The sequence below is a fragment of the Pelodiscus sinensis genome, chromosome 9 (assembly GCF_052426305.1).
Source record: "Pelodiscus sinensis isolate ZL-2025 chromosome 9, ASM5242630v1, whole genome shotgun sequence".
NCBI lineage: Eukaryota > Metazoa > Chordata > Testudines > Trionychidae > Pelodiscus > Pelodiscus sinensis.
Genome location: NC_143060.1, coordinates 13,297,279 through 13,314,579, shown reverse-complemented (window position 1 = coordinate 13,314,579; position 17,301 = coordinate 13,297,279). Strand labels below are relative to the sequence as shown.

Sequence of the window (17,301 nt, the reverse complement as noted above, 5' to 3'; positions counted from 1 at the left end):
CAGGTGTCCCTCGGGATGAAGGTGACCCGCCTCCCTCTCTCCCCCCTTCCCTTCCCCAAATCGCACACTGCTTTTGGGGTTTTTCTCCTGGCCCATTGTCGGGCATGGGGTCCTTGGCTAGGAAGATTTCTCTCCCCCCTCCGCCCCCCACACCAACCCCAAGCTATCTGTGCCTTGTTCTTCCCTTCCACCGTGGAATATAGGTAAACTAGATGGGGTGGTAACTCTTCATTGGAGTGGTTCCTGATGGTATAAGGTAAAAGGTTTTGAGCTACACAGAGCTCATCCCCAGACCTGGGGAAGGAAGTAAATCTGACGATGAGCTCCGCTCCGTGTGACAGTTAGTAATTTCTCTGTTGTGGCAGAGGTTGCTTGTTTACTAAGTGGTGAAATGCCATTTTCTCTTAGACTCCCTGGCTATGTCTACACTGCAGGCTTCTTGCAGAAGAACTGTTTTGCACAAGAGTTGTTGTGCAGAAGGTCTTCCATAAGAGTGTGTCCACACTGCCATGTGCTTCTGCGCAAGAGCGTCCATGGCAGTGTGGATGCTTTCTTGCGCAAGAAACCTCTATGGCTAAAATGGCCATCAGAGCTTTCTTGCACAAGAAGTTCACGTTGCCTTTCTAAACTGCCTTCTTGTGCAAGAGGACTTATTCCTCGTGGGGAGAGGAATAACTCTTTTGGAAGAAGCCCTGTTTTCCAATGCTGTGTTGTAAATGTACTTGCGCAAGAACACATGTGTGGTGTAGACACCTGGCAAGTTTTTGCGCAAGAACAGCTGTTCTTGTGCAAAAAGCCTGCAGTGTAGATGTAGCCCCTATGTTCAAAAGTTATCAAAGTGCAGCACATCTAGCTTTTGTTGTGTGGCTTCCTCCTGTGTCCTGTTTTCTTCTCCTGTCTGCCCTTAAACAAAAAAAAAATCTAACTTAATGTGGTTTAAAGACTAACAAGATGGTTTATTAGGTGGTGATAAACTTCCTTCGGAAGTGGGTCTGGCCCATGAAAGTTCATCACCTAATAAACCATCTTGTTAGTCTTTAAAATGCTACGTAGTTCCGTCTTTTGTTTCAGCTAGACCAAACTAACAGGGCTGCATCTCTAACTTAATGTGGAATTCTCCAGCTTAAAAAAAACAAAATGTGTGTTGGCAAGTTAAAAGTCCTGTGACCCTGATAAAATACATGTATAGTGGATGTAGTCTGGAAAAGTAGTAAATGAACACCCCAAGAAAGTTCCACCCCGGGTTCTAATTCTGAGAGGGAATAAGTCCACCATCATACCTATTTTTCTTAGAAGGAAGGTGTTTGGAAAAAGCTTTTTCCCCTAGTTGTGTTTTGCATTGAGGTTCAGGATTCTATAGAATTCTGACCTGCAATTTTCCAAATAGTAGTGTTGTGTTGTATTTTTTGACTGGTAAAGGACTTAATTCTTTATCTGCAGCAGTGTCACAGGATGAGTTAAAGTAGGGAGCACAAACAAGAGGGAGATGAGAAATAGTGCAGAAAGTTTGAAGTGTGGAATTAATATTTATTGAATACAATTATGTAACTGGTTGACCCAGTGTGTGTATACCTCAACAATGACTAGAAACAGCAAAGACCTGTGCAGGTGGAATTAAAAATATATCTAGAACATAAGACTTTGAGATGTTTAAACATGATACCAGTTGCAAAAAAGGCTAAAGTTTGAGAATTGAATCCTTTTAAGAATAAACATCTCTCTTCCTTCATTCTAACCCCCTAATCTCTTCCTACTGCAGATCAAGTTTCAGACTCCTTTATTAAAGCATAATTACTGCCTTGTTGTAGGACTCTGGCAAGTTTTTGAAGGATATCAAGAATCTGATGTATTGTAGCTTTTATTAGGTGGTTTTTAAACTAAACATGCCACACTCATTGATATAATAAACATTATAAAGGAGCTAATAAAAATAACACACAATTTTCATCCTCTTTCAGTTTACTAATGAATTTTTTGTGACTCAAGGGTTGCCAGATGGTTTCAACAAATACCGGACACACTTGACATTACATTACAATCTACATTAAATCTTATTTAGAAAGTACTGGACATTTGTTTTCTCAATTTGTTTCTTGAACAGAAAGCTCAAATACTGGACTGTGCAATTCAAAACCAGACACCTGGCAACCCTACAAACAATCCATCCTGTGTTGATTTTAAGCACTATCGACTACAGTAAAACTCTAATTGTCCGACATCCAGTGGTCCAGCACTCCTGATAGTCCGGCACCAACTGGAACCTGGGAGATCTCCAGCCAGCTGGACAATTGGAGCTCCTGTGAGCCCCATGCACACTCACGGGGAAGAGACGGGAAGGGGATTATACTCCTGTGACGGGTCTTCAGGGACCCACACTGCGACTGGCGGGGGGAAGGGGCAGGGAATGGCATGGCAAGGGGTGAACCCTCCGCCGTTCTGCAAGGAGGTGGGGAAGCCCTGTGCAGTCGCCAGTGACAGGCCAGCTGGGGCTGCAAGCGGCGGTGGAGGAAAGGGGGCCAGGTGAGGGCGGTGCTGCGCGACCAACCTGGCAGCACCCCAACTGCTCTGCCCCACTGCTTCCCCAAGTCCGCTGCTTGCAGCCCCCGCTGGTCTGTCACCGGCAGCTGAACGGGACTTCCCTGCCTCCTTGCAGAAGGGCGGAGGGTTCACCCCTTGCCGTGCCATTCCCTGCCCTCCTTCCCCCCCCCCCCCCCCCCCCCCGCTGGTTGCAGTGTGGGTCCTGGCAAATCCGTCAGTCCCCCACCACAGTACCTCCTGATACTCCAGCATATCCAAAAATCTAGCATCCCATGAGTCCCAAAGGTGCCGGATTATCGGAAGTCTACTGTACTGAGCTACCAAATAGAGATGCCAGGCAACTTTATTTTGGAAACATTCATTGTTTGATTTAGCTTATTAAAGAGAAACTTTACAATTTCTCAAGAGAAGCAGTGTGCACATCCTCCTTGCCAAAGCCAGTTTTACAGGCATGTCAACATTTGTGACATTGTCTGCAGCATGATATTTCTATTAGATACACAATCAAGAATGAGCTCTTTTTTTAAAAAAAACACACACTTGATCCAGTTTGGCAGTGGTTCTGATGCTTCATACTGCAAAAACATATTGAACAGCGGCCATCAAACTTACTTGTGGCCTTCTGACCCACATATGACCATTTTGAGACGTTCAGGAGCTGGGACACACCACCTGGGAGTCAGGGCTTAAGCCTTGTAGGTTGTGCTAGATAGCACTTGGGACTTCACTCCTGCTTGTGCTGAAGCTCTGAGCCCTGGCAGGTATGCCCCAGTAGGCAGAAGCCTCTATCTTACCATCCCGCTGCAAGGCAAAGGTCCTGATATGCTTCCGCTCCATGCCACACTAAGGTAAGAGTGGCTACCCATGATGCAAAACTTCTGTTTCTGAAAGAAACACATTTTCTTTGCAGTGGATTATACAGTAAGGTGTGGTGTGTTTGCCTTTTTCTTTTAATTGATTCAAAGTTTCTCTTTACCATTTGAAGCAGATGGTGACAACCATAAAGATGTGGACAGAGCCAAAAGACCTGTCTTGAGCTTTCCTGTTAACAGATTAATATGGTATTAAATGCAGGACAATGTTAAATGTTCAGTTGTTTTAGTGGTGTTATGGTTATGTTGATTCTAATGTGAGTGACACAAGGAAGATGAGGCAATATCTTCTACTGGGCCAGCTTTTGTTGGTGGAAGTTACAAACTAGAGTTTTTCCTGTCTGGGGAAGTCAGATGCACTTTGAAGGCTTGTGCTTTCCACCAACAGAAGTTAGTCCAATAAAAGGTATTACTTGCCTATCTTGTCTTTAATATACCTAGTTCCACAGTATGGAATATTTTCTAATCCCTTTTACTGCTTTGCTTTATATTAAAAAAAAAAAAAAGCAAGTAAATTTTCAAAAAATGCCAGGCAGTTAGGTAATTGTCTTTATAAAGCCTTAGACTGCTTAAATATCAGGGTTCTAATTGGGGATGTAGTCTTTTAACCTGAAACTGTGCTGGTTCAACTCCTAGTTATGCAATCTAGTGTAGCTGTAGTTATATCAATATAAAGTTGTTTTGTATCCGTGTAACTTATTCCCTTTTCCTAAGGAAATATGCTATACTTAGTAAACGAACCAACTATGAAGATTTTACTGCCTTAATTGTATTGATACTGCTCTAAATATACAACTTGTGAGGGTAAACAAGTCCTCAAATGAAGTATTCCTTACAGAACTGATATCTCTGCCACGTGCTACTTCTAGTAATTAGAATGGATTGTTTCTCTCAGCCAAGTGAGTAGTTTCTTGGTAAACACAATACTATAGCTCTTAATTATTGTGAAAAGCATTATGTTTTTATTTCATAATATGGTAGCATTCAGAAGATTCTGTCTTGATTGGGGCATTGTACAGAGAAGTCAGTATGGCCTCTGCCCTTAAGATCTAAGGCTGTTACATGTGGAGGGTGAGGAAGAAAGCAACAATCAAATAAGAACATGAATTATATTTATATTTATATAGCTGTATCTTAGTTTTGTAGTTGCATAGAGGAATATTCTTCTCAGCATAACCATTAAATAGTATTTTGGCAAGTTACCATGACACTAGACTACTACACCTCAAAATGTACTTTGGCTACTTATTTTTGACAATTGTTTAGTTCTAATTAGGTCCCATAATATATAGGTGAATTGTTTGACAATATTCTGTACATCTTTACTATAGCTCCTCACTAATAGTGTTTGCCACTAAATCTTTGAGGTAAGGACTACCAACTTTGTGTGGATTAGTGAAGGTTAAGAGGTTCTACTCTGACTGTTTAGCAGCTAGCATCTTTCTTTTTAAAACTCTCCTCCTTTCAGTTATTCCTTTTCTTTTTTTTAAAAAAAACTTTAGTGATCTGTCTATTAGGGATGATAATGGGTAAATGTTAACCTTAACAGTTAATGGTGATGCTTACCGGGTAACAGTTAACCAGTACCTGGGCCACAGCAGACTGGGAGTTGGCAGCCCTGCAAGGGGCCAGAAGCAGCTGACGTGGAGCAGTCCCTATCTACAGTCCCTGGAGTGGCCCCCTGCCTGCGTCTGTTTAATTAGTTAACCGATTGAATGTTAAGTTTAACTGGCTAATTAAACAGTATTTTGCATCGTTGTTGTCTCTGCAAGGCCAGCTCAGTTTCTGAATAGTCAATTATCCACAATTTAACATCCCTAATCAAATAGTTGATGCTATTTGCATCAACTATGGATAGGGTGACTCCACCTTTGAAGTGTTGAAACAGCCCGAGGGCTGTTGCTACACTTTAAAGGAGAAAGCACCTTGTGGAGTCCGGGGTCAGCTGAGGACTTCCCGCTGACTCCGGGCAGCGCTGCCGCTTTGAAATGCTGCGGAGCCCAGCGTCAGGCTCCTCCCGGCGTTTCAAAGCAGTGCTGAGTGGAGTCCTTAGCTGATCCCAGGATCCATACTCCACGCAGTGCTGCTGCTTTGAAGTACCCCCTTCCTTCCAACCACCACCTCCTCCTCCCCTTGCTGCCTCTTTCTGAGGCAGCAAAGTGGGGGGGGGGTGCCAGCAACTAGTTGACTAGTCCTTCACATTCATATTTCTGAACTAAGAACTGGGTTCTGCTTGCACTAAGCGAGTCCATATCAGAGTTGCCCAATACTTTTAAAGAACTATAATTTGCTCTTGTTTCAGACTGTACAAATATTAGTGTTTGTCTGACATTAAGGTTTAAGTCACTCTGGAAAATGTTCTGGAAAATGTTCTATCATACCCAGAAAAGTAGTAATGTTTGTTTGCTGCTACCCTCTGGGGGGGTATTTAACAATCTCTTTAGCAATGTTATTTTTCTTTGTAACTTCACAGGAAGAGGAACTGTATGCATGTCAGCGAGGCTGCAGACTGTTTTCTATTTGTCAGTTTGTGGATGATGGAATTGACTTGAATCGGACCAAACTGGAATGCGACTCTGGTAAAAATTCTATATTCCATCCATAAGATCTAATGTGAAGAGTCAAATGAAGGAAAGAGTGGAACCATATAAAGGGATGCTATCAATCTGAGTTTTTTAAAAAAATGATGTGTAACTCTAAAGATTGGTATAGTGCACTCATTTAAAATTCCCCAGACCTTAAAAAGGGTCTTCTGCTTTGAGTGTTTTAAGTCATAAGGGTCCTTTTTAGCCAGGTCACTTTAGGTACAAAGTGGTTAACTGAAAGTGTAACTTTCAAGAGAAGGATGTCCCTTTTACTCCAGCACTGTGCAATGACATAACATAATAATTTGCATTAGTTGTAGTAATTTTCCTGGCCCAGTCTATTTGTGGGGACTGTGGCTTTGTGTCCACTTCAGTTGAAATGTTTGCTTTCAAAGTACAAATCTTGAACTATATACTACATCATTAATTTGTCCTTATTCAGCTAAAACGTAATCAGGTTACTATGGAAAGAAAAGCAAATCTTAATTTTCTCTACCTCGCATGTAGTTGAACAACATGGGAACTGAGTTTCTTACTGCATTAAGCCATTAAATATCTAACATTGACACAACTAATCCTTTAAACCATTAGCTATAAAGATCAGACCAGGAACATCAGTAATTAAACTGAAAATACTTGTTACAAACTCTATACCAAGCTAATATTTCTTTGCAGTTCTGTAGTACTTCTGGCCAAGGATTTTAAAGCAATTGATGAACATTAAGATTCATATTCTTTTGATCTCAGTATGGTGCCAACCAAGCAAAGCTAGAGAGGAAGCAGTTCTTCCTATATATCCCACAAGTGGCTAAGTGACAACTTAGCACTAAAAAGAGGCTTAGTAATGCGCTAAAGGCAAAAGGGGGCAGTAGCTAATTCCAATAACAGGGAGTTGAGGAAAAACATGTCGATGCAATGAAGAGCTGTGTTACCTGGGCCGGGAATCGGCTAGTGCTGCAGAGAAGCAGTACCCTGTAAACAGCTGAGATACAGGCATTTCTTTTCAGCTGCCAAACCACACATCAAGGGATATCCTAAAAAGGGGTGGTGCAGCAACAGTCTAAATGTGGAGAGAGCTTGAATTATTGCTTCCTTTCCTGTACAACACTGCCACCTAGACTGTTGCCTTCTGCCTAATCATTTGCAGTGGTCTATAAAATTGACTTGGTTCATTGCTTGGTGATATACTTCTTGACCGGTATGTTCAGATCTGTCTCTAGGTGTTTCCGTTTAGTATTCACTTTTACTTACCAAGTCTGTTCTTTTATGCCTTCTGGGTGAAGTGTCACGATATCCGAGTGAGAGGATTATCCCCACTTAACTTCTATGCTCTGATTTCCCAGGTATAGACACTTTTTCCCCAAGGTCATACAGCAAGTGGGTGGCTAAGCCACAAATAGAATCTAAATCTTCTGGCTTCAGTGCTGTAATGGCTAGTCTGTCCTCTTATTTTAAATGTTAAAGATGTTTGGAAATAAAAGCAGAGCTGACTCTGTTTTTGATAGAGCTTGAAATTGGTTAAGTTTAACTATACTCAGGGAACACTGATGAATAAAGCCCTCCTTTGTTCCTTGTTAGGTCATGGCTCTCTGAAGTTTGAATTTTTCCTGCTAGTTTGCTTCTTTCTGAGATCCCAGTTTCATCTCCCAGGGCAAAACTTGAACTCTTTCACGATATGTGGGAGGGTCTGTCAGAGCTCAGCTTGATGATGATCCATGTCATCTCAGGTACAAAATCCTTACCTGTTCTACTGGATAGAGTCTGAGCTGATTTTATGCCCAAAGAACCTCGGACTACAGGTTGGACCTCCCTGGTCCAGCGCCCTCAGGAGCTGAGCTGTCCCAGACCAGGGAAGGTCAGTGCTCCCCTCCTAGCTGCCCCGCTCCCAGGCTCCTCTCCCTGGGATGCCCTGCCCTGCCACTGCTCTCCACCTTGCTGTCCCCCTGCTGACCCTGGTTCCCCAGCGGGGTCCGCTTGGCCACTGCCGCTCCCACTGCTGCAGGGTATTCTCCAGAGTTCCTGGCTGGGGCACTCCTGCTGTTGCTGGGGGTTTGCCAGCCAGGGCCACCCAGTTGTCCCACCCTGCTGCTAGGGCTGGCCATGCTGCTGCTGGGGATTCTGGCCACCTGCCTCCGCAGCTCCACTTCAGCTGGGGGTTCCCTAATAGAGGCTGCCCAGTCATCCCAGACCCACTGCCACCAGGGGTTTGGTGGGGTTCCCTGGCCAGGGCTGCCCAGCTCCAGGCAGTTGCTGCCTGTCCCCATTTGATGATGGGGTTTCCAAGCCAGGGTGGGGGCTCCCCAGATGCTGCCTGTCCCAGCCAGAGCTCCCCAGCCCCTGCATTGTTGTGGGGCTCTTTAGTCCAGCAACATCCCTGACTCAGCTGGACCACGGATGTTACTGGATCAAAGTCCTGGATTTGGGAGGGTCAACCTGTAGTACGTTGCTCTCATATTTCTCAGGTGTGATTGGGAGTCTTTTTAAAATTGTCATGAGTGCTTATTGGGCTGTATCCATACCTTGCATTCATGTGTTCGCTTGCTACCTTAAAATGTGAAATTATTTTCCAGTACATGCAACTTCTCTTGTTTGCAGCCTGTACTGAAGCATATTCCCAGTCTGATGAACAATATGCTTGCCATCTTGGATGCCAGAATCAACAGCCATTTGCTGAATTGAGACAAGAACAAGTAAGCATGCAGCATGTTTGTTAGATGCCACCTGCTTGTTTTTTCATGCTCAGGTTGTTTCCCAGTTCTGAGGGTGGGTGGGTGTGGGGGGGTGTGTGTAAATATTTTTTTCCTCTCAATTTAAAGACTAAACCCTTGTTTGGGTGGCAGTCTTAGATTGTTTAATGATGTACAGAACAAATTGAAAACCAATTAGTGATGTGTTTACAGTTAATGTCCCTGATGCCAAGGATTCATCTCCTTTTCCCTCTGACAATGGTGAGATCCTTTTGGAGTGACATGATGGACTCAGCACAGAGCTTCATAACTTCCTCATGGACCTTCTACCTTCAAGCAGATGATGGCAAAATAGTTATATTCCAGGTGCTTACTTGTGTGGTTTGGTTTTTTTTAAACGAGGCTTTGCCATGGGTGCTAATCTTCTGCTTCTTCCAATCACAGAACAGATAGAATGTGCAAGTGACTGCTTAATGTCAAACAGGAGTCAGTCTCTTTTTAATGATCACTGGATTTGCAATGTAAAAAGCAAAATAACTTAAATGCATGGTGTCAAAATGTTTCCATTTCTTTGGCAAATGATGCTTATAGGATGACTAAACTTAATGTTAATTGAAACCTTATGAAATACAAATAAGACCTTACGCTTATTTTCATTATTGTTTTAGTCAAAGCCAGAAGTTCAATATATTCCACAGCTTGATCAAGACACAATGGATCTGAAAGAATCATTAAGCAAAACATCTTGTAAGTTGGTTTGGGTTCTACAAAGAACCAAATGAAAATATTCATAATCTGCAAGAGTAAGTCAATAAATAGGAAAGAGGAGACTAAGGGGGATATGACAGAGGCCTATAAAATCATGACTGGTATGGGAAAAAGTGAATAAGGAAAAGTTATTTACTTATTCCCACAATAAAAGAACTAAGGGTCACAATGAAATTAATAGTCAGCAGATTTAAAACAAACAAGGAAGTTTTTTTCCACTTGGCACACAGTCAACCTGTGGAACTCCTTGCCCGAGGATGTGGTGAAGACTAGGACTTTAACAGGGTTCAAAAAAGAGCTAGATAGCCATTGATTAACTTAATCTCCATGAATCTATTAGCCTGGATGGGTAGGAATGGTATCCCTAACCTCTGTTTCTCTGGAGGTAGATGATGAGAGGGATCACATGAGGATTACCTGTTGTGATCCCTCCCTCTGGGCCATCTGATATTGGCCACTATCGGCAGACAGGACACTGGGCTAGATGGACCTTTGGTCTGACCCAGTATGGCTGTTATGTCAAATTTTCAACCAAGGAAAAAGCTCATTCACCCTGTGTATTTTGCAGCAGAAGGTGTAGTAAACTACTTTTAAAAATGTAGCATGGTATTTATGCCTCTGCCACACTGGAATTAGAACAGTTTTAAAAAAAGCTTTCTACTAGCTATGCCTTCGTATAGATAGGGACTGTATTCTAGAGTTTTTAAAATATAAATCATGGTGTTTTTACTATAACCTTGTAATGGAGCTGCTATTGTGATATTTCAACAGACCTACAGCCTGGAGGGTCTCAGACACACAGAGGTTTTTTTGAAGAGGAAGGCAACAGCTTTTTCAAATGTTTTTCTATGTATGTATCTTCTACTGACTTATAAAACCTTAAAGGTTAGGATATGAGAGACAGGTCATATTTTACACATCATACTCCATCAGAGTTAAAGGGGTGGTTATGAGCACTTGTGAGCTGGAGCTCACCGCTTCCTTCTCAAGAAAACGAATATTACCCATATGGCGCACCTAATCTCTCCAAATAGTGTAGCCTAACCATATTTGTCTTTTCCTGTCCCACAGTACTGCTCTATTGCTGCAAACTGTTAAACTGCTACATTTCACTTGTTTTTTAGATGTGGGCATGAAGCAATCGATTTGTGTAGTACTTTAGAACTGGCTAGTGTGATGTTGTATAAATAAGCAATTTAGCTTTTATTTCTAGGTTGATAAAATAACTTTGCTCTGCTAATCTTTGGTATTTAGCAGAAGGATGCACTCATGATTCTAGACATACAACATAATGGGGTCTAAATTAGTTGCATGCAAGATCTTGGTGCCATTGTAGGTAGTTCACGGAAAAACTTCCCCTCAGTGTGCAGTAGCAATCAAAGCTAACAGTCTTAATAACAGGAAAGGAACAGATATCAAAACAGCCCCCCGCCCCGCCATTTTGAATACTGCATGCAGTCCTGGTCATGGGATATAAACAAATTCTTTAGAAACAGGAAAAAAAAGTACAGAGTTTGGCAACAAAAATGATTCCCTTCCACATGAGGGAAGATTAAAGACTGGGACTGATCAGCTTAGGAAAGAGGTTACCAAAGGGAGATGTGATAGAGGACTCTAAAATCATGAATGGCATGGAGATAGTGAATAGGAAAATCTTGTGTTGCGTGAAGGCGTATTCAGCTGTGGGTCACCTTGTAGGCAGCTGACTTGAGAGGACTGCACAATCAACTTGTGAAACTGAGTGCCCTGGAATGTTGAAGGCCAGAAGTGTAACTGGGTTCAGAAAAGAATTGGGTAACTTGAGGATGGAGCCATCAGTGCTGTTAGCACCCTCATGCTCCAGGTATCTGAAACGTTCAGCTGCCAGAAGCTGAGGCTGGCTGACAGTGGATAGATCACTCCTCCTATTCGTTCATTCTGAAGCATCTGGCACTGGCCACTGTTAGAAGACAGGATACTGGGCTAGGTGGGCCATTAGTCTGAGTATGGACAGTATGTTCTTTAGAATTAAGCTAAACAGTTGACAGCTATTTTTCTGCCTTAAGAACTTCATTATTCCAGGGAGAGAGAAAATTAGATTTAGCTGTCATGGGTTCATATCTAATTAGTGGGGAGACTTGTGTGCTAAATAGTTTTAAAGTAAGTCAGCTTGGGATCGAACAAAGAAACTGCCTGACTTAGTACCTGAAGCCAGGTAACTAAGGAGGGATGGGAGGCTGGTTTCCTAGATACTGCCAGAGATGCATGCAATTGACCAATCCTAGGTCGAGATCATTCAAGTCCATCATATGTCTCAGAATATCCTGTTTTAATGATGCTCATTAAATTTCAGAAACTCTGGTTGGATTTTAAGTACTACACTTGTTCTCTCCGTACTGGTGCTGCTCTGGATTTGTTGTGCTACTGTTGCTACAGCTGTACAGCAGTATGTTCCATCTGAGGTAAAACTAATTATTCTGTAGTTTACAACACCTTGCAGCGATTTAAATTGGTGTCTGAAATGCTATAGGATCTTGAGGGTGTGGTGTGGTGGTGTGTGTATGCAGGTTTTTTTGGTTCACTGGCAGTTCTTCAAAATTGAAGAAAAATCTGCTAGAATTGAACTAAACATTTTGGCAAATCAAAAAGTTAGCATGTTTTTGACTTAGAGTGAACAAAATGTTTATCTGCCCCCAAAATGAAGTACTTTGTACTGGGACACCTTTAAAAATAAAGACACAAGAAAATGTAAAGCCTAAAATAGACTGGCTGGAGAAGTTCAAGGTGGGGAGGGGTGTCCCTCCCTTCTGACCTTTAGCCTAGTAGATAAAGCAGTTCATTGGATGTGGGTGATCCCCTCTGCCTGCTGTGAAGTTGGGATTTGTTCTTTGGCCTCTCAAATGGCACCCTCTTCACTGGACTATGGGATGGCACTTGGGGCAGGTCTTAATCTTCCAAAGTTAAACTAAAGTAACTGGACCAAAGACCTAAATGTGTGTTTCCCAAAGTGAGTGCCCATAATCATGAGGCTGTAGTCCATTTTAACACTTTAGCTTAATGACTATTCATATACTTGTTGAAGCTGTTCCACTATGTGTAAGTGACACAGATAGGGAAATGACTGCAGTGACACAGCTAGGGCTTCCCCCTCTGTGGGGAGGCCCAAGTTCATGTTCTTATTCCAATAATTATTTAATTGCAGTGTTTACATGCAGTGGAACAACATCAGCAAGAAAGACTGAGATGTGATATAGAGTACCCTCCCATATCCCAGTACTTACTAGGGCAGTGATACTTGATTAGATTTACCTATGGACCAGTTAGAGAATTTTATAAGTAGACCATTTGCACAGAAGGCTGACAATGATACAGATAGTATAGAGTAATAACTGTCAATAAAGACCTTGATTGTGACATAAGTATTAGTGTTTCTACCTTTTCTTTAATTAAAGTTGTTAATCAGAGTTATTAGTAGTACTTGCTTTGTAATGAGAGAGGTTCTGGAATTCAGGCCTGGTGCAAATTAAGCACTGGTTAAGTGGCTGGACAGCAGTGGCTGCTGGCTGGGCACCAGCTCGGTGTGAGCACTGCCTTCAGTTTTCAGAGCTGGGGACCCAGACAGCAGCCACCATGCTCTGGCCACCCAGCCAATGCTTAATTTTTGCCAAGCCTGAATGCTGGCATCTTCACTACAAACTAAGCACTGTCTAGTGTGCCACACTTGGCCAGAGGGCCACTGATTGAGTCTCACTGGCTTAGGGCTGTCTTGCCATGTGGGAGACTCAAGTTCAAATCTTTGCTTCCTATCAGACAAAGGAATTAAACCCAGATCAACCCCAGCCCAGCTGAATACTCTGATCACAGGGCTAAAGGTTGAAAGGCAGGCACCTCCAGCACTTCCTGCTCTGCTACCATTTTGTAAATAACACTTATTTAAAGATGTAGTGGATGTGTCATCTACTCAATTTGTATGTGCCCACAAAATTGGAATCCTCGTGTTGTAGAGTTCACATTTTGCATTTTTTAGTCTGAGTAACATTCCTCCTAATTTTGTTGTGGGCCTCTGTCTTTCTCTCGGGTTAGAAACCCTCTTCCCTATGGTAACATGCTTGACAACTGGAAGCTGTTTCTAGTTCTCTTTTGTGGGAGCAGAGTGAGACATAGGGCAGTAAGGATGATGAAAAGGCTGAGAATGGCAGGAGCCTATGAATGTGATGTGGTGAGTGGTAGGAATCTTATGGGGGGAAAGGCCTGGCTGAACTGACATCCTCCACTCACCTTCCTCCAAAAAAAGCAAGACTGATACTTTTTAGGAGCTGAAGCTGGCATATGAGTACCACTCATTCTGACCAGAACATGTTAGTCTTAGCCTTAGACTCAAATTCTGCTGTTAACATGAATTTTAGATGTCCTGGGAAATAGTGTTATATAATATTCAAGCAGTGCTTCAGCTGCAAAACCTCACTGAGAAGTGTGTGATCATAGTTATATGCTGGCAGATACGAATAGGTAACAAGGAATGGATCACTTGATTACAGGTTATGTTTCTTTCCTGTGAAACACCTGGCATTGGCCATGGCTGAAAACTAGATGAATGGGGTAGCTTGACTGTTAGTCTGACCCACTGTGTCCAGTCTGTGTTCTTATGGCTGAGCATGTCTCGATTGTGCATTCAGAATCTGTAATATCTCTTTAAAACAAGTTTAATTATTTCAGAAGCTGAGCATCTATGGAGACTTGGAGTACATGAATGAACAAAATCTGACCAGATACCCATCTTCTGCTCTTCTTGTTGTTCGTTGCAAGACTGATGAACATGAAGAAGCAGGAGCTCTACCTACAAAAGTTAATCTGGCTCATTCAACTATTTAAATACTTTTTAAAAAGAATTTAATAGGCTAATTCTAGCAGTTCTATCAATTCCTGGTGGGGTTTTTTTAGGGTTTCTTTAAATGCAGGGCTTAATGGTCAGTGTTAAATGCAAATAAAGTTACAGAATCAAATCAGTCTCTCATGGAATCAATTCTTTTCACTACTAGAGGAAAACATCTTTAATTTGTAGACTTCTCCCAAACATATGTAACTGCTTTTACTAGAGTTGGCAATGTGTCCTTTTTGCTTACCAAAAACTAAGCATGCTCTCTACACTTGTACCATGGCACATTCAATCAGTCACTTCTAATTTTTCTATGATGTAAGAGCAGAATTAGCTCTGTAAAAGTATGGTATAAATAAGTGGGCAGAAGATGCTTAGGCTGGGCATTTTTGGTTGTGAATAAGAACATTAGTAGGAAAACTATTGGCAGTAATTTTGTATTATCTGTTAATGTCTTTGCAAAAACCTTAAACCTTTTTCCTTAAAATAAATTTTTTTTTTACTGTTGTCAATATGCAGAGCATTAATGAGGTATTGCAGACTGAGCTCTCACTGTCAAATGCAAATTTTAAGGACCTTTTTATCTTACACACACAATGTGACGTGCATATTTATTCTTTTGACAAACTTTAGCCTTCAACTCTTCAAGAACTTCTTAGGTTAGATTATACTCTTTCCAAAGACTTCCCTTTAGTTAACCAGTTGGGTCCAGTTGTTCCATTGTCAAACAAATTAATTACTGAAAACAGAATAAATGTAGCCTTTTGCTATGGCTTGCAGTTAACCATTATACATTCAGTATGAGATTCACCTACAGCATCCCTCTAATACAGTAAAAGATTAATCTGGTACATTGAAGGAATGGGGATGAGGGGCTGCTGGTTAATGAAACATTCTGGTTAACTAAACTGGGGCAAGGGCTGGGGTGTAGGAGGTGGTTGGGCCAGTGTGCAGGAGGAGGGACTCCAGGTTAGGGCTGAGGGCTTCACTGTGCAGGAGAGGGTGCAGTGTTCAGACTCCAGGAAGGAGTTTCAGGGTGCTGGCTCCAGATGGTGCTCACCTCGGGCAGCTCCCCACAAGCAGCAAAATGTCCTTGCCTCTCCTAGGTAGAGATGCAGCTAGGTGGCTCTGCAAGCTCTTCTGGCCACAGCACTGTCTCCACAGCTCCCATTGGCCATGGTTCCTCATCAATGAAAGCTGCAGGGTCAGTGCACAACTTCCATGGCAGCTCCTCTGTTCAGGAGCAGCAGGGATGTGTCCCTGCTTCCAGGGAGCCTGGTGGTCCTGTGCCAACCAGACTAGAAACCAAACTTTTACTGAAGACCAGAAATGTAACTTTACCAGCCAGAAAGTGCTATAAAAGTGCTGGATAGCATAGCTTTTACTGCATATGTAACTTGACCTCATTCTGCTACGTTAGTCTTTAAAGTGCTACCAGACTAACTCTGCTACCCCCTGAAGCTTCTGAATTGTAAACGTTATTTTACTAACAAAACATGTAAATGGTATCATGAGCTTTTGTGGCTGTGCCCACGAAAGCTCGATACCATCTACATGTTTTGTTAGTCTGGTAGCACTTTAAAGACTATTTGTGTTAAGTTTATCCTGTACAGACCATTTGTTTTTACAATCAGTAAAAAACTTGAGATGATTATTCTAGCTAACCTGTTCAACACAGGTTTGTTCTTTCCTATAGCAGCTATAATCTTGTGCCTGCTAGATATCTTGAAGAAGGCGCTGTGATGGTTTTCCTTAAAACCCCTTTGCAAAAATTTAGAAACTGGCCTAAATATCTTATTTTGGCCAGAGTTATTAGCGCTTTTTTTAAAATGTCTGATTATATCTACATTCAGGTTAGAAGTAAGCAATAGATACTGGTTTTTGCATAGCTTTTTGTACACTAGCAAAAATTGTATTTGAGATGTTCCAGAGTAACTCATTACATAACTTGCTGTTCTGGTTTTAATTAAAGTTTTGGTTGAGTGGGAGGCGAAGATGGTTGCCGAATGGGCAAATTTTGAGGACTATATAGCTTATGCATTATGGGTCCATACTTGAAGTGCGTACCACATACACTGTGGTGCTTGCAATTGTGTGTTAAGCATACACAGAGCTGCTATAAATCTGTTCTTTAAAATCATGTGCACCTTACATTTTTTTGTCATTAAGGTATAAGTTGAGGGGTGTCTACTGTGTTAAAATACAAACATTGAATGTTTGCCCAATTACTATGTAACTTTTGGTTGATGTGGCATTGAAAGAGGATCTGACTTAACTATGAAAGTTGGAGTGCAATGCTCTTCTTAACATCTCTAAACATTTAGGTTTTTGCAAGGATCTCAATGTGAAAGTTGTTTGTGTAGTGCTTTAAAAATTAGCTTTTTTTCTGTATTGTAGTAGCAATTGTCCCAAGACTCATTTCTATGCAGTCATGTACTTAAGTACACAGCCTTGTTAAATGCAGAATGCTGATGTACTAATATTCAATGCACCTTGAGCAATGATAGCTTAAGATGCAAATACAGACTTCATACCAGTGGCCATTGCTGGTATTCTTTGCACTACCTTTGTCTGCAGGACAGTTTCAATAACACTTTAGTTATCCCAAATCTTTATAACCGGCATTGTAAATGTTCTTTGAATCTGTTTTTTTTCCCCTGTGATGTGTAAATGTTTATCGCTTCACTGAAAGTATAATTGTCCAGTTGCCTGTTTCAGTACAATGTATAGCTCTAATTGTCAATGACTTCAATTTTAACTCATGCATGTAAAACTGTTCTTCTCACTTCGTTTTTCTAAAGGTGGCTGTTTTCAAATGTTTAAATTTTTAAATAATTGGGTTAATTAACAGTTTCTAGTTTTTTAATATTGAGCTGTAATATCTACTTAAACTTCTGGAAACCAGAAATGAAAGGAAGGAAAAGAATAAACAAAGGTTCAAATCTTGGGCATTGTTACTTGAAACGTTACTATATTAGGAATAAAGTCTAGGACTC

The 17,301-nt window shown here is 41.6% G+C and overlaps 1 protein-coding gene across 2 annotated transcripts in view; it reads left to right on the top strand.

Moving 5' to 3' along the window:
* The window catches only part of TMEM59 (transmembrane protein 59), a 17,641-nt gene extending 389 nt beyond the window's left edge, over nucleotides 1-17,252 (top strand). The window contains exons 2-8 of one of the 2 annotated variants that reach the window (XM_014578760.4): nucleotides 5,884-5,989; nucleotides 8,591-8,685; nucleotides 8,896-9,048; nucleotides 9,351-9,429; nucleotides 10,222-10,300; nucleotides 11,783-11,891; nucleotides 14,149-17,252. In XM_014578760.4, the coding sequence (XP_014434246.1) occupies nucleotides 5,884-5,989; nucleotides 8,591-8,685; nucleotides 8,896-9,048; nucleotides 9,351-9,429; nucleotides 10,222-10,300; nucleotides 11,783-11,891; nucleotides 14,149-14,301 (774 nt within the window). In that variant the 3' untranslated portion in view covers nucleotides 14,302-17,252. Of the gene's footprint in view, nucleotides 1-5,883; nucleotides 5,990-8,590; nucleotides 8,686-8,895; nucleotides 9,049-9,350; nucleotides 9,430-10,221; nucleotides 10,301-11,782; nucleotides 11,892-14,145 lie in introns of both variants that reach the window. The other variant, XM_006133467.5, reaches the window with a different exon arrangement.
* Nucleotides 17,253-17,301: the final 49 nt, after the last annotated feature.